The sequence below is a fragment of the Phaenicophaeus curvirostris genome, chromosome 2 (genome assembly GCF_032191515.1).
Source record: "Phaenicophaeus curvirostris isolate KB17595 chromosome 2, BPBGC_Pcur_1.0, whole genome shotgun sequence".
NCBI classification, from domain to species: domain Eukaryota; kingdom Metazoa; phylum Chordata; class Aves; order Cuculiformes; family Cuculidae; genus Phaenicophaeus; species Phaenicophaeus curvirostris.
Genome location: NC_091393.1, coordinates 18,811,497 through 18,832,998, shown reverse-complemented (window position 1 = coordinate 18,832,998; position 21,502 = coordinate 18,811,497). Strand labels below are relative to the sequence as shown.

The 21,502-nt window shown below is 34.8% G+C and overlaps 1 protein-coding gene across 3 annotated transcripts in view; it reads right to left on the bottom strand.

Annotated features, from left to right (window-relative positions):
• Nucleotides 1-21,502, bottom strand: part of EYS (eyes shut homolog) — a 774,985-nt gene that overhangs the window by 586,073 nt on the left and 167,410 nt on the right. For all 3 annotated transcript variants that reach the window (XM_069851470.1, XM_069851468.1, XM_069851469.1), the window contains exons 12-13: nt 3,819-3,932; nt 1,826-1,948 (exon numbers count right to left, since the gene is read on the bottom strand). In XM_069851470.1, coding sequence (XP_069707571.1) covers nt 1,826-1,948; nt 3,819-3,932 — 237 coding nt within the window. The remainder of the gene's footprint in view (nt 1-1,825; nt 1,949-3,818; nt 3,933-21,502) is intronic.

The window sequence follows — 21,502 nt, the reverse complement described above, 5'->3', positions numbered from 1 at the left end:
TCCTGTCTCACATAAAAAGTCAATGTGAAGTGAGATCAATAGTACATTCATGATGAAAATTCTCTCACACAGGAAATGCAGGACAAAATAGAGGCTTTTCCTAATAGTCTATTATATAGACATGTGAACTTCTGCAACTTCAGCATAGGCTTTGCAGTATCCATTAAAATCTGTCTATTATACACTGACAGCTGCTTTACTGTTGACAGATCTTGACTCCTTTCAGTCTTGGTATGAACAGATAGGTTATCAGCAAACCGTTTGCATCAGTATGAAGGCAGGATATAGTGTTCCTCCTAAGGAGAACATATCCTGTTGCACTATTCTTTGATGACACACACACATTATTTTATAGCTCTGATTCTGTAATGTGAACCCTATCACATCCTAAAATAGTGCAGCCTATTTTCAAAAGAACAGCTTTTCCTGCATTCCTTAATTCACACTGTTTGCAACCTACCACTGAAAAGTTAAATGTTTTCTATTTTGATTCTTGCAGCATTGCAGTAAGAGTTAAAAAAAAAATCCTTCCTTTAAAAATGCTACATTAAAAATGTTTCTATTTAAATGAACAAATGCTTTGTAATGACCTCGATTATTTTAATGATTGACACAGAACAGGCACAGACTATGCAAATTCATGACAACAAAGACAGTTATCAAAGAAAAAAGAAAAGGAGAATATGATCTTGTAGGAACTAGAGCACATCTCAGTTGTGTAATACTGAATAGTATTAGAACACGTTGGCATGGAAGAGCAAAATCACAGACGTCTGTGGGAACTGCAACTATTATCACTTTCCCAGATTCTACATATTTGTGTATCATCTTATGTTCCTTATGTCCCATCTGCCTATTTTTAACCATTGACAAAATATGTATGAAGTACTCCTGAACTGAATATCACTGGTGTTACTATCAACCTGAAATGCACTATTTATTTTTAACTTAATTTTTCTTCCTTATCATTCACTGCTCTGCTTGCTTCTTTGACCTTTCATTTCTCCATAACAATTTCTTTCATTTTTTTCTCTTCCCTCTCCTTTGCCAACACAGATTTTGAACTCTCAATGCGTATGTGTTTGTTTTCTTATTACAACACCCAGTGTATGATTTCTGAGTGCCACTGCTTGTCTTCCTGTTTCCACTTATGACTAATGCTGCTCCATTTGCCTCTCTGAAATCAGCAGCTGAAAGTCAGTGTGTTCCAGTCTCTGTTATCACAGCATATTAGTTGCTAAGATGACATATTCTCTGAAACAGTTTTTATTGATTTCCCCATGATTTTATTTCTGCTTTTGGCAGAAAGTAGGGTGATGAAGACTATTCCTGACACAAGAACTAATTTCTTAAACCTGTTAGACACACAAATAATTGTGCAATTTACAAGCTATTTATCATAAGGATCTGATGGTATCTTTTTTGAAGAGGACAAAGCGTACTCTTGCTGAAACTGATTTTCAATTCTATCTCAGTCAATTACAGCTGTGATGCAATCTTCTGAAGACAAACAGCACCAGCTATAGCTATCATTGTTCTCTAATTTTCATAGACTAGGTGGTTTTCTAACAACTTTTTTCCTAGGCAAAGTATGGTTTTGCTTTCCATCATTTAATCAGACAGCACAGTCACTGCCTTCAATTTTTATCATATCAGTAGGGAAATTAAAGTTGATGATCAATAGCACAGAACACTGAGTTGAATTATTATTCTTAATGCTAAAACAGTGAACAAAATGCAGCTTAAAAGAGCTTGTTTTCATTTCGGAGGAGGAAATAAAAAGTATAACTATGACTGTCTTTTCCAGAGTTAAAATAAATCTTACCAGTGAATCCTGGAGGACAAACGCAATTGTAGTCTGCAACCAGGTCTAAACAAGTTGAATTGCTTTTACAGAAGCCGTAAGTGCACTCATCAAAGTTGATTTCACAGTTTAGACCTTCAAATCCTTGGTTGGGAAAAACAAAGAGCTGTATATTATTCAGCTATATCTGTGCCTTCTTTTCTAAAGTATGTCTTTGGATCCCCTTTTCTAAAAAATACATTGCTTTCAATGTACTTTAGTAAGAAAATTAATTGAAGTCTTATTGAAAGATCTTTCTAAATGCTTTTTCTGCTCTGTCGCTAATAGAAAAATACATTTGACCATCAAATATACCTTAAAAGTAGTTAATAATTGAAAGAACAAATTTAGGATTCAGGATTTTCATTAATCTAGTTGACCTTTAGCAGAGAATTCATAATCTACATATCTTCTGCCATTTTGAGGGCATTGCAGATGAAGGTAAATGATGAAGATTTTGGGCATCTAATTATAGTTCTAAAAATCAGTTCTCAAATTGTTACTTCTTTACTTTTTCTCATTTTTTTTGCTCATGTCACAGTGACTTTTAGCACAGTCAGAAGTCAAACAGTGGCTTTTTTTGTACTTGAAATTGCTGGAGAAACTCCACTCTAGTATCTGACATTTTACGCTCTTGTAAATGTACTCTAATTCGTGGTCATGCTACAAAATGACTATCATTAGTGCTGTCACAGGCCATGGCTGCAGGAAGACCATGACTAATGCTAAGCTATCAGCACCCTCAGTACAAGGCATATTCCCATAATTTCTCAAACTGACCATGGAACCAATTTCCACTGATCCCTACATCGTAAAACTTTAGAATTACTCTTAGTTCATTAATAATGTATATAGTAACATTTCTCATTTGCATTTGGAGTTTGATCAGACCAATGTCTCACAGGTAGTAAGCAAGCTATAAAATTATCAATGTAGATCCCAAGATTTATTTTTCTTTAAGCTGGTCAGGCGCACTAAACAGCATAATGATCTTTTCTAAGCTTAATTTTCAACTGCCTTCCAATACGTGTTTTAGCTTCTTATTTAAACTAACTAATGAGTGAGGCTGTACTTATGAGAATTAGTTGTAACAATTTCTTCTTTTGTGATAAGTTTCTGAACTTATCGCCACTAGAATGCTTGTATTAATATATAAATTCCTGAAATATTAAAAAATATTAAATCAACTCATCATCATGTACATACCAAATATTATTTTAAAATTAAAATCAATCAAGTATAAGAAAATTTAAAATGCAGAAAAAAGTACCACACTATACATCACAATTTCAATATTATTTTTAACTAAAAATCCAATTTAAAAAAATACAGATATTCAGAAGAAACACATTTTTAAGCATCTCAGAAATGCACTGCAATATTAAGTGTTTTTAAATATTTAAGTTTCTCCTTTAACTACTTTTTCTTGAAACTTCTCGCTTCTTCATCCACTTCTGATAACACTTAACAATATTCATTTTTAAAGAAATAGACCAAAATTGCTGAAAATCACATTAGTTTTGTTTGTGAAAGTTTTTGTATGGAAGATACATTACAGTCATTATTAAGGCCATTGTAATTTACCTGCTATGCTCAGTCACAATGACACAAGACAGTACACCAGGATAAAATATTTTCTTTGTAAGTTTCTTGATAAATTTCCTGTGGATTTCACATACTGCAATTTTTTGTTTTCTCCACTCTTTCACACTTTGCTAAAATAATAAAGTTTTATCTGGAAAAAAAAAGTAGCACATATATGTATATCTGCCTCCATTCTTTATGAGTGTGTTCATTTTATTGGGTGCTCTTGTGGACAGAAATGCAAATGATACTTCATAAAAGAATGAATAACTTTAATAGAAAAGAAATTTTAACAATGGTTTTGAAGACTGTCAAAAAGATGTTTTGCAGGCTGCAGGCAATTATGAAAATTGTCAAAGATAATAAAAATAAATTATTTTGAACAACTTACCTTCAGGACAAAAACAATCATAGCTGTTGACATCACTCTGACAGACAGCACCATTCAGGCAGGGAGCTGAATCACACTCATTCATTTCTATTTCACAGTACTGGCCAGAAAAACCTGCAAATGAAGCAAGATAAGCTTAGGTTTTCTTCATTTTTATGGGTGTTATTAACATGTGCCCTGGTTTCAGCTGGGTTAGGGTTAATTTTCACCCCAAAAGCTGCTGATCTTTTAGACGTAGTAAGAGAAGAACATTGATAATGAAATGATATTTTATTTATTGCTGAGCAGTGCTTACACAGAGTCAAGGACTTCTCTACTTCTCACCCCATGCCACCTGGGAAGAGTCAGTGAATGTCTGTGTGGTTGCTGACTGGGGTTAAACCATGGCAACATAAAACTTGTACTCCAAATGTTGTTTGGTGACTAAAATTAAGAGGTCTTAAGATCCATATTTTCCTGAAAAAAGTAAGCTGAAAGTCAAGGTTTCTTTATTTCATAAATATTCAATAATATTTCAATTCAAGTAATATTTCAATATTACAAATGTGTCTTTATTGCTGGAATAAAGCAATAAATTAAGTAGGAAGTTCTTTTAGAAAGTACGAAGGTATTCATAAAAGCATGCAAGCAATATACAGGTTTTCAAGTCTTTCTCTCGTGTCAAAATCACTTTAGTATTTTTATGATGCCTATTTTTAATTTTGTCATTTAATACAAAAGATAGTACATCAATTCTCTCATCCACTGTCTGGTTCTTTCTACCATGGACAGGACTAGAAAAAAAATATGTATTTCATATTTTAAATACAAACATTTACCAATGTATTATGAAATTAAACATCATGAAAACAAAAAAAAAGAGGCAAAATCATTTAATATAGATCTTTTATTATAAATTCTAGCAGACCACATACATAATTTACCACATTTATTTTTTCTATAATATACAATTTATTAGCTAGTGTATTGTCAATTAGGATCTTTGAAGAACTTGTAGGATTCTCAGGGAAGTTGTTAGCTGTTCATAGGACTGTCAAAGTTCCTGATTTAAATCATAGAATCATAGAATCACAGAATAACCAGGTTGGAAGAGACCCACCGGATCATCGAGTCCAACCATTCCTATCAAAAAAAGTCCAGAAGAGTGAATTTTGAGGCATGGGTAGTACCAATCATGACAAGTTCAAATTTAATATTTTAAGTTTTGAAAAAATAACAAGTTGGAACTGTAGAAACTGAAGATCTCTGAGACCAGATCTTTTCTCAGAGTAATAACGATTACGTTATTTCTTTCTTAAGCGGCAAATATATAACTTCAAGGTTTTGTTAGTTGTATATGATTGCTCTGCAGATGTACAATCAGACATACAGGAGGAATTCTAACAAATGAACTCCTGCCAGCTTCAGAATGTTCAAAATCTTCAAGAAGTTGGATTGTTAAAGGCAGATAGGAACCTTTATTCACTCCTGTTAGAGATATATAGATTTCTCAGAAACCATTTAAAGAATATTTTTTCAGGGGAATGATAGCGGATCAAATACCTGATTTCTCAAGTCTTTCTTGTTTTATTTTATTAATTGATAGGTAGAATAAAGAATTACTTCTTTAGCAAGTTTATGTTTAGTATCTTTTGCACTTCACTCTGCATTTTGTATGAAGTTTGGCCTAAACTTCATTATTTTTCCATATGGTGTGTTATTGAAATGGGGAGAAATGAATCTTTTGCTACTTATTTTCTTTAAGTCAAATATTATGAATCATGAAGCAGCACTTGTTATTGTTACAACTTCTTGCCGCTTTTCTTTCCTGCTAGAAGGAACATAAGTTTCCTGATGTCTTAGAGCAAAAGAGGAGGGATGAGAAACAAAGCTATAATAAAAAGAGATATTCCTTCAACACAGTGAGAGATAAAGAAAATTCTTCAGTACGTTAGCTGCTGTTGTTAGCCACCAAAATGTCACGTTAACATCACTTTCATTTCTTATAATAAGGAATCTTCATGATTTGGTCGCTTTGAACAATTCTGCACAAAAAAAAAGATGAGAGAACACTACTGTTTTGATAATTTCTCATCTTTCACAGTAGCAGTAGCCATCTTTTATCATTTGTCCAACAAAAGGGGGTCACCAAACTAAAAGAAAAAGAAGTAGATATAGCAATGTATTAGAAGTGCTCAATAATGGAAGAAAAAAGAAAAGGTATTGAAGATCTTACAACATTTTTTTCTCACAATGTGGCATTACATGTCAAAAAAAAAAAAAAAAAAGAAAAAAATTACCCATACAAATTACAGGGTGAAAAAATATCTTACTTTCTGAGAAACCCTAGTTTTTAAAGCGATTCTGTTAAAATCTAACAATTTTCTTCCCTGCAGAAGTATTCTGTACCATCACTTCCACAGAGCTCACATGAAGATGCAGAGCTCAGTTTACCTCCAAAGATTAGGCAGCTGAGATCTCTTGTTAGATTTCTTTATATAAATATTAAAGACTGTCTGCTTCCCTCAGAAAGGATGAAATACGAAAGACACCCTTTTGACTGTGGTTTTTATATCTTTATCTTTAGGGAAATTAAGGTAGTTAAGCATAGCTACGAAACCTACCTTTTAACAATTGAACTCAATTATCTTAAAGGTCTTTTCCAACCTAAAGTATTCTATAATTTTAATATAGTTGTTGTAGGCCATTTTTTAGAGTTTTAAGTAGTTAGAATTGTTTTCTACTAGCAGTTTCACCCTTTTAAAACTGTTATCATCTCACAATTCCCTAAAATTAAATGAGAGCTAGATAACTAAGTGGAAATTAATTCAGATTGAAAATGTAGTTAGCTGGTCCAAATAACTTTTTTTTTTCTAAAAGGACAAAAATGAAAAAGCTAAAAGTAAAGCATCTTGTTCTTAAAAATGAAAAAAAAAATGATTTTCAATATTACTTTCTTCTTTCCTAGCACTTCCTACTTCAGAAATCATCTCCCCAAACCAACAATTGTAGAGAGTTTCTTAACAGAGTCACCAACAAATGGATTACTCAGGTAATTTTTGAAATAAATTTTTACTAAAAGTGTGGAAATTATTTAGGAACAACTGCTGTCCTTGCAAACTCAGAAAAATCCCACAAATTTTAATACTACCCTCAAGAACGGTCCTACCAGTGGATGTAATTGAAATCTGAGAAAATTATAGTGACTCAAGAGCTCCCAGCCCTCAACATGACCGGTTGGGATGTCGCAACAACTCTCTGAGAAGTTGTTGCTCACGGCAGTGACATCCTTTCTGAAAATGGATGGAAAGATCCAACAAGATTCACTCAGAAGCAGCTTTTGAAAGCAACATTGCTTGCAAGAGTATTCTACATGCATGAAGTTATTTAAAAAGTAGTAATTTTTATAGAATAGTAGATATTCTGTGGAGTCATATATGCAGATAACTGACTCATAATGATGTTTCATTATCAAAACCTCAGCATTATTTTGTTTTTCAGAGACTATTATTAAGGAATAAATCATAAAAAGAAAAAATACTTTCAGTATATCATAAATCATCCAAGAAACTCTAGGCAAAATCTAAAAAATAGAGTTGTTTTGCTAGAAAATGTTGAATGAATATGTTTATATAATATTTGATACTTGAAAATTATGATTCCACCTTAAATAAGATCTAAATAATTGTTTGTCTTTCTTAGCATAAAGGCCAGAATTACAGAAAAGTAACTTGCATTATGAGTATAGAAAAGAATCAGAGATTTACTGAGCCCCATAGGCATCCTGCTTAACAAGAAATCCCTGGATGCTTAAACCTATTAGATCACATCCTGACTTACTGAAGGCAAGAAATGTTTGCTATTGCATATTTTTCAATAATGTGCCTATTTGTAAAAAGGAAACAATACACAATCTTTTACACAACTCCATTAGTTTCCACAAAATTACACTAATATAAATGTGGTCTAATGCCAGCTTCATGGGAGTTTGCATTCAGACTGTTGGCATCAAACTGATAGTTTTATGAAGTGATGAGATTCCTAGACATTTTCCAAGGATGAAAGCATAAAACTGAAAAATATTCTGTGTTATGAGCTTTAAAGTATCGACTCTTCAAATATCAAATGATGCCAGATAATAAAGTAGTTTTTGTGAGAATCTCCTGCACGCAGATTATTCACTGAAAAATTTAATTCGTTTTGAAACTGAATTGTCCACATATCCAGCAATGATGTGTACTCTCTTCTTGTTGAGATCACCTTCTTCTATTGTATTCACTTCTGGAATTCTCAGCAAAAGAAGGGCATGGAGCTGTTGGAACGCATCCAGAAGAGGTCCACAAACATGATCAGAAAGCTAAAGCACCTCTGCTCTGAGGACAGGCTGAGAGAGTTGGGCCTGATCAGCCTGGAGAAGAGAAGGCTCCAGGGAGAACTTACAGCTGCCTTCCAATACCTGAAGAGGGCCTACAAGAAAACTGGGGAGGGACTCTTTACAAGGACATGGAGTGATAGGATGAAGGGGAATGGCTTAAAATTGTAAGGGGGAAGATTTAGATTAGACATTAGAAAGAATTTCTTCATGATAAAGGTGGGGAGGTACTTGAAGAGGTTACCCAGAGAGGTGGTGGCTGTACCTTCCCAGGAAGTCTTCAAGGCCAGAATTGATGGGGCCTTGAGCATCCTGATCTAGAGGGAGGGTTGCCCGCCCGTGACATGGGTGCTGGAACTGAATGATCTTTAAGCTCCCTTCCAGCCCAAATCATTCTATGATTTTATGTTCTGGACCATTAAAGTCATCTGCAAAGTATAGCTGCCTTGGGGAGTTTTGGGGTCCAAAATGTTAGTTTATGCCAATATTTGGAGCACCTGTGTAGATGCATATTTGACATGTTGTCAGTCTTAAAGTAAAGCATCACAAATTCATTAAAGTTTGGAAGGAGCCCCTGTAGATACTCGTATCTAGCCCTCTGCTCAAAATAGATCCAATTAGATCAGTTTGCTCAGGACTTGGCTTAGTTAAGCTTTGAGTTTATCCAAGCATATTGCTTCCACAACTATCATGAGAAACCAGTTTACAATCATCATTGTAGTAAAAACAAAACAACCAACCAACTTCCCCCCACCCCAAATCAGCCTGTGGCGATTGGAGAGGTCTGTTGCCTCTTCTCCATCATTTGCCACCTCTAAGGAGGCTCTGGCTCAGCCTTGTCTGTAGCCTCCCATTAGATACTTCTAGACAGTAATAAAACCTCCCTTAATCTTTTCCTCTTAAAGCTGAACAGACCCATTTCTCCCAGCCTCTCCATGTAAAACCTATATCAGCCCCTTAACCGCCTTGCTAACTCTCCATTGGACCCACTCTACTATGTGGCTGTTTTTTGTGTACTGGGCACCAAATATAGGAACACAATCAGGGAAACAAAACATATTTCCTTATTCACCCATCTTATTAAATTATCTAAAAGTATATTATAACTTCTTTCAGATTTAAATGCATCCATGTTATTATATGAAGGTAAAAATTAGATTTGCTGTTTCTGCTTGCTATATACATGTATTCATTACATCTTTTTACAAAATTACTCATCATTTCTCATGAGCTTCTTAAATCTGCGTAAATGAATTATGATCATATTGGGTATTAGCGAGAGGATATAAAATTGCTTACAAGACAATTGTCATATCATGACATGCAGGCTTGTTGTATTAACAATATATATCAGCAGCCTGAATGTGGCACAAGAAAACGTTCTTCTAAAAATCAAGATTAGGTTTATGATTGAATTAACACTACACCAAGTATTATTCATAATAAAGAAGACTCCTCAGCTGTTAGAATCCAGGAAAAAGCAGAGAAAGTAGCTATTATCACTTAATCTAAAATTTTAAACAATCCTGTAAACAAAAGTCATCCATAGTGTTCTGGAATTTAACTGACACCTAAAAATATTGGATTATACGTGTAAGCACATCTGTTCTTGGGTTAAATGTATTTTGCATACTGTAAGCAAAAAGAAAGTATTCCACTTCACATTATAATGGACTTGCACAGGGAGGAAGTGACATTGCACAGGGAATCACACTGGTAACATCAGTTCTGGCTTTTCTAGATTTTGAAACCCTAATCATTCTTCTAATACAGTTTCTGAGTATATACATAATAGGCACATTTAAGTATTAACAAGGAAAGAATAGAGTTCCTAGTTGTGCAAAGGATAAGACATGGAAAACTGTTCTGCTTCATAGGATGAATAATTCCAGCTGAGCGTGCCCCCAACAAACACAGAATCACAGAATCATAGAATAACCAGGTTGGAAGAGACCCACCGGATCATCGAGTCCAACCATTCCTATCAAACACTAAACCATGCCCCTTAGCACCTCGTCCACCCGTGCCTTAAACACCTCCAGGGAAGGTGAATCAGCCACCTCCCTGGGCAGCCTCTGCCAGTGCCCAATGACCCTTTCTGTGAAGATTTTTTTCCTAATGTCCAGCCTAAACCTCCCCTGGTGGAGCTTGAGGCCATTCCCTCTTGTCCTGTCCCCTGTCACTTGGGAGAAGAGGCCAGCTCCCTCCTCTCCACAACCTCCTTTCTGGTCTCCCCTGAAAGGTCTCCCCTCAGCCTCCTCTTCTCCAGGCTAAACAACCCCAGCTCTCTCAGCCGCTCCTCGTAAGACCTGCTCTCCAGCCCCCTCACCAGCTTTGTTGCTCTTCTCTGGACTCACTCCAGAGCCTCAACATCCTTCTTGTGGTGAGGGGCCCAGAACTGAACACAGTATTTGAGAAGTGGTCTCACCAGTGCCGATTCCAGAGGGAGAATAACCTCCCTGGACCTGCTGGTCACGCCGTTTCTGATCCAAGCCAAGATGCCATTGGCCTTCTTGGCCACCTGGGCCACTGCTGGCTCATGTTCAGTCGCTGTCAACCAACACGCCCAGGTCCCTCTCCTCCAGGCAGCTTTCTAGACAGACTTCTCCTAGTCTGTAGCACTGCATAGGGTTGTTGTGCCCCAAGTTCAGGACCCGGCATTTGACCTTATTAAACCTCATGTCATTGGACTCTGCCCACATGTTTAACTCTGTAGTGACAAAACCAATCTAAAACAAATTAATAGAATACGGGTGATTAATCTAGAAGCATTAAAGAAAAGAATCTCCCAGATGTTTCAGTTTTCTAAATCTGCATCCAGATGATTTGTTTTACATCTCTGGATACTTGGGGTTAAGTCATTACAAACTCCATGGGGTTAGGAGTGAAAAGGGGACATCCATAACTTATCCATTCCCTATGGAATTTCATGTTGAATTTTAATATTTAAGCACTCAGTAGTCTGTGTCTACAATACCAAAGTACGACAAAACTTTAGGACAGGGAGACAACAGATACGTTAGAATTATCTAGTACAAGGGTTAGAATTATTTGTACAGGAGATAAAGCTTTCTTGAGAGTCAGTTCAAGATTGCTGAACAAATTTCAACAGGAATTAAGAACAAACATATAGCAGAGAGTACATGTGTTCAATCATTAAAAAAAAAAAAATCCCTGTATGGTTTGCCCTTGCAGAGAAAAATAAAGACAGACTTGCATGTGGGAAATGCTAGTCACACAAACTGCAATGTGGGCCTGAATAGAAAACTGTGCCCCTGACAGGATGATTGTATAAAAAAACCTGCAAGCTGTGGCTTACTGATTTTACTTGTGCTACAGCAGGACATCTTCTAGGCTTTTCTTTTTAAGTCATTCTAATTTTCAAATGCTGCATGAAATTTTATTTTAAAGATGAAAAGCATCAGAGTGGTTCTTCCATTTCTGTTAAGAACAGCTTTTATTTTTTTTTTTTTGTGACTTCAGTATTTGCCTTTTTGAGAAGATGTCATTACTGCAGACAAATTTATAAAGCCACATCAAAACTAAGGATGCATGAGCAGCACCTGAGTACCTCCCACAGATAAAAAGCTACAGATGCCAGCACAACGAGCTCTGTTCTGAGCAGGATGCTGAACATACCTGCTACCACAGTCAGCACAGGGAAAGATATTGTTACATTTATATCTTTTGGCCTGAGGAACTTCTTCCTAAATTTGTTGTATTCAAGTCTTACAGCTTGAATTAAAAGAAAAATAAGATTTAGAGCTTGAATAAAAGGAATAACTTATGAGGTGCACACAGCTGCAAGAAAACACAACACATCTATGTAGCCAAAATTTGCCCTGGTGTAAATGTATTAAAGGCAATATATATTCAAGGATTTAAAGAACTATTTTTTTTTGGCAAATTTTTGTTTGAGCTTCCACTTTCCTTTCTTGTTGTTGTTGTTCTCTTTCTTTGTAGTGATGTCTTATTCTAGATTTATTTTTCTAATAGATTTTAAACTGAAATAAAACAAAAACAGTCTAGATTAATTCACTGTAAAAGAAATACAATGGAGAAACTGTATTAGAAATAATAGATGTACATCTGGGCTCTAATAATGGGATGGGAATTTTTCTGTCTATGATAGTAAAATTCTCATGCATATAACTGTGATATGCTCATTGCCCAGAAGGTGCACAACACAGATGCCATTTTTTCCAGATAAATATCTCATGGGTTATGAAAAATTGCTAATTTCTTTTAAATAATTCAATAGAATATTAATAATTCCACAACTCCTTAGATTCATAAGTCTGTTTAAATTAGCTGTTTTTATAAGCAAATTATTCAGGACACAATGTTACCCTAGGAAAAACTCAAACATAAGTTTAGAAAGAGTCTGGAGACTAAACTTGAATCTAAATGACAGGTGATTCACAGTATGTAGCATTTGAACTAGGACTTGAACGTTAATTTTTGCATCTTACTGGTAAATTCTACACTAAGTCTATCATATAAAGTATTAATCAAGGCTTCCTAATTTCCCATAATATATAGAGACATATATAGAGAATGTTCTCTTATAGAGAACATGACTTCCAGTGAAACTGGCTGAATTGACATCTTTGGAGTTTGATAACCATTCATCAGAAACAGAAATCCTTAATGTCAAGTTGGAGTAAAAAAACCCATAACATAAATTGTAAATCATAGCAAACAGCAGATAATTGTGGATGGGGTTATGGGTAAATATCTTTAGCAGAAGCCTGCAACTTGTTAGCTACAGTCATTGCATGGCCCTATTGTAAATTTTGATCACAACTGGACCAGATGAAAGTTGCATGTCTTGAATCTTCCAGTTCTTGGAGAGATATGAGAGACCATCACCCATCTGAGCATCTGTTGTGCTTCTGTGCAAAGACTGTTTAGACTGGGGGAACTGAGGAGTTAGGTCTTCACAGAGAAAAGCTGCTGCTGAAAAATATTTCCTGAAAAATAAAGCTGATGCTGTAAAGAAGGGGGGCAGGTAAAGAAGAAGGTGAAAAGTTGGCTGGAGGAAAGATCCTGGAAGTGTGGGAAGAACCTGGAGATCAGAGACATGTGGAAACAAATGCCAGGTGATGCACATGTACCATGGTTGGTAATGTCCAAGACTGACAACTTTGAGCAGCAGCTCTGTGTGAACCAGTATGGGTTCCCGTTTCAGCTTGCCACAAATTTAAATATGATGAATGTCATGCTGAAGGTGTGCAAGTGGGTGAGTATGTGGGATAAAGAAGTATGAAAAGAGCTATGAACTGCTTTGTTCTTAAATAAAGCCTATTATACAGATGCACTATAAGCTGTTATTTATACTGTTGCTCATGACAGTGGCTTGATTGGAATCAAAGATGTGATTTTGAAGAGACTGAAAATGTGTGACTACCCTTCTCACAGAATGTCACTTTACTTACAATAAACGCAGAGTACACAAGATGACTAATTTCTATCTAAAAGCCTATATCATACTGGCAAGAGAAGCATTCTTTACAAGGTTTTGAAGGCTGTGTTGCATGAGATACATTAATTTCCATACTGATATAATAGACCATCCAGAATACAACTGCTTATCAATGTAGTCATAATCTGGTTGTAAACTCTCCTGCTGTTTTACTGTTATCATCATTGGTCTTGATGAGAATTACTCCATGTTTGGATCATAGAATCATATAATCAAAGAACCACAGAGTCATAGAATGATTTAAGTCTGAAAGGGCCTTCAAAGATCCTCTAGTCCAATTCCTCATGTTTTGTGGTTTGTATTTCGTCTCAGAAAAAATAGTTGACATCAGCAAATTCAGCTGTGTATTTGGGAATTTCTCTAAATTATCAAATAAAGGGTATAGTAGCAGAAAAATAAATGATAAGATTTTAAGAAGTAATAATCACAAAAACATTCTTTATATATTTTCTAAAATATCCTTACTACTATTTCTGTGAATAGAATTTTGCCCACCACAACAATTAAATAAGAGTTTCACAATTTGTCAAAGAACCACTAGTGTATTTCCAGCTGTATTACTGGCTCTAATTAAACTCTAGTGCTGATAAAGTAATGATAAGTAATATATTACTTATTTTATTCTAAATGATACCTCAATATGGAATTCATAATTTGCTGTCTTTTGAGGACCTAAGAAATCACAGTGGGTAATAGTTTGATTTAACTCATTCATTTTAGCTTTCCAGAAGATTTAAGGAGGTAGTTGAATGGCATTCTTATTGAGGGGTTTTGAAGGCTAGAAATGTATTTATGAGAAAGAAATAGTTTATTATGCTTTGATTTCTTCTACTAATTATATGCCAGTTGATACACAGCCCTGCAACTATCTGCATTGAAGACTTATGAGACAAAGATATAATCAGCACCCCAAAGAATTTAAAGTCTAAGCCTAAAATGAGAGAATAGGATATTAAAATAAAAGAGAATATACTGTGATGGTTCCAGTAAACTAATAAACGACAGAAAATTTTTAAGTACTACCAATTTAGATCAAATAGAAATATGAATACAATAGTTCAGACGTATTTTTCTGTATTTGTAAGACAAAATAATTGCACTGAAATAAAATAGGAAAACTGGATTATCGTTTGTCTTTAATTATTATCATAGAATCAAAAAATCATAGAATTAATCATGAAGGTTTCAGGCAATCACCGAATTCAACTGCCTGTTCTGATGAGGGTCAACTATGAAATCAGAAAAGGTTGCTCAAGCCTTTATTCAGTCTTGTAGTATATCTAGTCAGAACCTCTCCTAGTTCCATCTGCTCCTCCCTAAGCCTTGCCCCTTGATCAGCAGGATCAATGAGACTGCCATAGGTGTCCCTATGCCCTGGCTGCTTTCCTCCAGAGGCACATAGTTTGTCTTAATGCTCTTTCTTTTTGCTGTTCCCATGAGGAAGAGCAGCAGATCCTGAGGTCCAGTCAGACTCAGCAGTTTCTTCACAACATTCTAAATTCAGGTATCTAGACAGCAGGACACCACTATGGACATCAAACCAGGTGAATGAATAGGTGCCTCCATCATCAGGGAGGCGACTCCCTACTCCAGACTTGGTGGAGCCACCTGACATTGCTTGCAACCCGAGGTTTGAATGGCAAGATCTTGCCCTGGAGCTCAGTCTGAGTTAAGGCTCTTGGTGTTCTGGGGACTGTACTCCACCCCAGACTGGAGTCTTGGCCACATGGTGCCTCACCACCATTGCTACATCAGCTTTGGTAGAGGCTATTCCTGTCCCACTCTGAACCCCTCTTATGATGACTGCTTAATGACTCCTAGCCATGCTCATGGTATATCAGATATATTTTATCTAAGTACTCAAAGAATAGTCCATCTAATTAACATATCTTGACGGTACAGTTAAACAGCTACTGCTTTCTGGTACTATGAGAAATGAGTACCTAGAAATTTAAAAAATCAAGTAAGTCTCCTCTGAGGGGAGTAGCTATGCTATATTTAGGAGTAATTAAATAATCATAAGGGAAAACTAAATGTTTGGAGAACATTTAAAATGGCTTGAAAATCAGAGCAAGCCAAAATACAGGTTCCAGGAACATAAATATTGCCCCTAGATTTAGTATTAGAATAGTAAACAGTAATATGGTTTTACAAAACTACTGAGTATGGGCAATGAAGTACTTGTTTTTCACAGCACTCAAGATGTACCATCACCATTTCCTGAAACAGAGAAATTTTAACAATGATGTGATGGTTTAATGCAAGACTGTGGAGAACAACTGCTTTCAGAGCTGTTACAAGGTGAGATAATAATGACAAAATTATTTTTGTATGTGTCTATAGGGAGCCCATTATGAGTCTATCACGCTGGCATTACAGTGTGAGATTATGATGAGGAAAAAAATCTTCAAATTTGTACCGCGTGACAGTGTTGTTCCAGCTTGAGTTAATGATATATAGCAACTGAAATGCAAACATTTCTTTTCCTGTATTCTGAGTAGAGCTCTGTCTAACCACAAAGATTTGATTCACGTATAGTGTAAGAGAACTTGGTATAAAAGTAAATTATCAGAATTACCTTCAGTTAATCATGCATTCTTCTCTACTTAGTATAAAAATTCTGCCTTTAGGCTGAATCAAGATGTTTCTTTGCAAATTTACCCTCAAGAGAAGCTCACCTTGTGCAGATAAAATACACAAACAAAACCACGTAACTAGAAATCAATTATCCATGTCTCCATAATCTAAAAAAATAGAACATCTGCTCCTCACTTACTCAAATTTCCATTTGTTTTCTCCAATCCAATTATTCTTACATACCTGCCAACTTGGAGTTATTTTGTTAACAAAATCATTTTGGGCTTTCTCTTTCAGGTGCACTTACACATCTAGTTATGTGTATATTTTACAGTATATCATTATTTGCCCTTCATGATGAGGAAGGAAGTAGTATTTCCTTACTCACTGATCAAAGGTTATTTTCTTCTTTCTCATAAAAGCCTCACTTACCTGAAGCATTTCTTAGTCAACGTTATTGTAATTTAATTTATTAATAGACCTACTTTTTCTAGGACTTCAAATTAAAAACTGTTTCATAATATTTCTAGACTTTATATTTTCTTGTTCATTAATCTGTCCTTTGCCATTTTGCCAGAAATTTTGTAAATTTTTACCTTTTTACATAATCCATTTTTATCCAAATTTATTTCTGCTTTAAAAACTTGTTCAGTATTGTTTCATATGCCCTTTACCAGGTAACAAAAGAACCTTCTGATGCTTTCTGCAAGGATGCTTGTTTCCCCAACAGGTAAGAGAATAATTAAAAAGTGTCTCAAGTGTGTTGCTCCACAATGCAAAGCATTGGAGTTTGAAAAGCCAAGACTTCTGTTTTCTGTTAGCTATGCAGTTAGAAATGTTTCATTTAAGAAGTTAACACCGTCCTGGTGAAAATACTGAATGAGCATTGTATTCAAATACACGCGCTTAAAGCAAGCACAATGACATCCCACAGGTATCCTCAACAATGCAACTCATTCAGGCTTTAGGGAAACATCCTATGAGTGTTAAAATGAATTTCATTTTCCAATATCTGTTATATTTTATTAATGAAACTAGGGGGAAAACATGGTGTGGTGAATTAAGAAGCAAACCAAAGGAAATAGCTCTACGGTCACTTGAGTATCAGGAAGAAAATAATCACTTGAATACTAATATAGTTTTGGGATGTGACATATAAAATACATATTACTGTCCCTACACATCCTAAAAGTAACTTTCACTTTAGGTTTAACATACTAGGTGAATTCTCCAAAAAATATATAATCCTTGATGGAAATTTAAAGAGACTACAGATTGTAACTACTTTAAGCCTTTCCTAAGGCTTAAACATGGATTCCTATCACATGGATTCCTATCAGTCACTAAAGGTTTCTGAGAGTATTATTTATGGGTTATTAATCTAATTAAACTAACAGTATTCAATTAAAAAGCAGATCAATGGTGATAACAGATCTTCAAAAGACAGTAGATATTCTTCCAGGGAAATGTTGTGGGAATCAGCTAATTTTGGAAACAGCATAAGTCACATAGACACATAACTGGCAGGAACTAATGAAGTGATTGAATTAGTCATCTTCTGCTTTCTCAGTCCTGAAAGCCTCTGATCATGAAATAAATGCTTCTTTCAGGAGAGTTAACATTTTCTTCACACCCCCTGTAAAAATCTTTTCAGTACACTGTCATAAAATTAAGATCTGTGCCAAAAAAATCTATTATGCGATGGGAAAAATATTAGAGATTGAGAGATTGACTCAAGTCTTAGATTAGGTAAAAGCAGAGAATTTGTTAGATGAAACTTCCTGATTATCTTAGGATCTGAGGATGGTCTGTGCTATAAAGGAAGGCTAAAAATAGTTAATATTTATAAAGAACCAGACAGAGAAAAAACCTTGAGTGCAATTAATAAATTAAGTTCTTAGAAATGTGACCCGTGGTGTTACTTTCAGTAAGACTAAATGAAAGGTACCTACTTTGCAAGGGGAAGTTAGGTGTTTAAATGCATTTAGCAGTTAGTGGAAATCAGGCACCTGTGTCCTTAAGGCTTTGAAAACAGTCTTGTTGAGGACAGAAAATGAGAAAAGAACAGTTCTGCACTTTTTCACACTTGAGATTTCATTAAAGCATTTATGATAAGGTAAGTTCACACGGTTAAACTTAATCTTAAGACTGTGAAAAGCAGCAAGGATCAGATGCCCAGGGTAGATTTAATGCGTATTATCCACATGCTTTTAAGATCACAAATTTTATTTTGAGAATACTCACTATGCTGTAGTTGAAAATAAATGAAATATTTAAAAAGCAAATAAAGTCTGAGGTAATGTCAGGAAGTAAAATCCATCCAAATCAAAACAAGAGAGATGCCCAGGCATGCAGTTTGTATATTGTGTCTGTCACATGAGGTTTGTCCATGTTAAATTTCACCTCCTGTCACTGTTCTCAAAAACCAGAGTCAGTCTGATAGACACACAAAGTAGAAAAACACCTATGAGATTCCAAGATCTGCAAGAGTTGCTTTGTAATTCCGCAGTCTAATGGGATGTAGGAATTTATCTTTGTTGTATAAGGATTTAAGCCAAATCCTTTACCACGAGTAGATTTTCTTGAGCATTGTTTTATATTTCTAATTCCTATATTTCTTAATCTTATATTTCTTATTATTAGATTTTGATTCAAAAAGCACACACTTTAAACTACTTCTGGCCCATAAATTTCAATAAGCTTTTCTTGTGATATTAAGTTTATAGTAAACTATTATTGCACTAGTTGAAATAAAACATGACAACCTACTTTGTTTAATGAACTTTTCCTCAAGACATTATTTTTTTTCATTCTAAGACAAAATTTATTTCTACAGAATCATCTAAATTGCTGTCTCTGAGTATTCCTGCCACGAAGCTGAGGACAGTTATGACTATAGGATTGCTTCTTCATTCAACTCAGTAATCTATCCCAGCAAGGACTGCTTAAAAAGTAACCGACGAAGAATATCATATTAGCTTAAATTGCTTTTGAATAGGTGTTAAAAATAGTGTTTGAATAGGTGCAATTTATTTACTTAGAAATTAACAACACAGATGCTCCCACTCATCATGCACATCCTTTCTTTTCAGCAATGATTGAATGATTTCTTGTACAGAACTAGTCCAAGACAATTAAAAAACTAATAAATAGTCACAGTGGAGGGTAAATTGCCTTCCCTGCTTTCAAGAAGCATATGTACCTCTACAAGGTAAAATGTTGTCAGTCTGTTAAAATCTCATCATAATCTTTCCTCATCACATCTATCTAACATAGCATACATCAACATTTTGCTATAGATCTGAAGGTCATTCTTACATATATTTATGTGAAAGCATAAAAAATAGTATTACTTGTGACATTGCAAATATAAAGAAATCATGTTAAAAATCCCTTACTTTAGATTGACCAAGATATTAATTTTACCTTACTTAACTGGAATTACAAAGCAGTACAACTAAGATTAAGATTTAAATTAGTAATAAATAAAATACTTCATGCTATTGGTAAAATACTGATAAGAAAAATGTTTTACATACAGACATGTTACAAAATTTTCATTAAGGAATAGAAACTTATTTTTACCTATGACTGTTAAAGCATTTATTAAAAATACTGTGGAGCTAAACTAAAGAGATAAGTTTTCACTTTTAACTTAGAAACTATTCCTATTTTTATAGTGATCATGAAATATTTTCTATTTCATCAGTGTCAGGCATAACATTAAAAGATGAGTATTCGATGTACTAAATTTTTTTAGTGTAGGCAGATGCAGAATGATCATTCAAGGTTATTAAAAGAATTAACTGAGTCATTTCTGATAATTAATATTAATTGTAATAAAACTTGGAATAACAGAAAAAGTTTGGAAGTTTGGATGGCAGAGGTACATATTTTACTGCTATGCTGAGTCCCAATAGCATGGCTCTTAGAGATTTAGATAAATTGGAAGAACTGTACCCATGTGACCATTATGACAATCCTTTCTCTGCTCCTCAAGTCGTTTCTTCTAAAATTATTTTGAAAAGCTTCAGGTCTTCAAAACTTTGTATTGCAAAGACAATCTTAAAAGCCTCAGTCAATATAGTTTATCTGAACAAATGAAATATCACAAACAACAGAAAGATGTAGGAAACCAACTATTAGCATTCATATCATGTATATTTTTTGCTCATTCAAGTAGTAATGATAGTTAATGATTATTAACGATTCTATTTACTTTTAGATGTTTACTTCTCAGATGGAAATTTTGTAATGCTGCCTTTCAGCCAAACAGCAGCTCTTCCTTGGGTTCACAAATAAATGGCAATAGCAGTAAACTGCATCATTCTGTTCAGGTCTGAATGAAGTCTTTAAAAAAATAACATCTATTCTTATTCATCTTAATTCATACAGAAGTATGTGTTGTAGAAGTGATATTAAGTAAACATGTCCACATTTTAAATGAAAATTGGCTTTGCAAATTACTTAAATGAAGTTGACAGGCATATTAAATTATATGTTGTTTGTTTATAATTTTTATAAATGCATGAGGTTCTTCTGAGATATGAAAGATTTCCAGAAATACCCTTTTATTGCTACATTGATCTGAAATACAGAGAAACATGTTTTCTAAGGGCAGTATTTTAGGCCTGAATCCAAGAAAGCACTTAAGTATGGGTACAAGTTAAGCATGTGAGGAATGGTATTGATTTCAGTGGAGGCACTTATAATAATATAGTTAGAGTTACTCAGGTGACTAAATACTCTGCTAGACTTGGATGACATTGGCATGGCATAAAATTCACCTTTATGTAGAAATGCAGATACAGCAGAATGAAAAAAAATCCCATGAAACTATCAAAACAGAGATTCCAGCATGGGGTTGTGCTCAAATTATTCATGTTTTGAAAATAGGACACCAGCCTGACTATAAAACATATCACACAGCCAGAGAATTTTGTGGCTGAGTATCATCCCTTATTTTATTTTTAAAACAATCTTCTCTTCTACTGTCATTTTTGAAACCAGAACGGACCACTTCATTTTTACCCAGTGTAAACCAGGGAATAATCTCTGTCACGGAACTCACAGAAGCCACTGAATGAGTGCAGGAAACTCATTTACTATATTCCAAACTGGGAGTCATACTGGGTCCTGTGCTGGGAAGAGGCTCTTGGTGGGTAGGAAGGTTTCAGAGTAGAAACTTGTCCAGAGATGGGTGTCCTTGGGTGCACCCATTTGTTTCTAGGAGCGTGCTAATGGGCTTCTCTGGGGTTCAGTTAGGCAGCA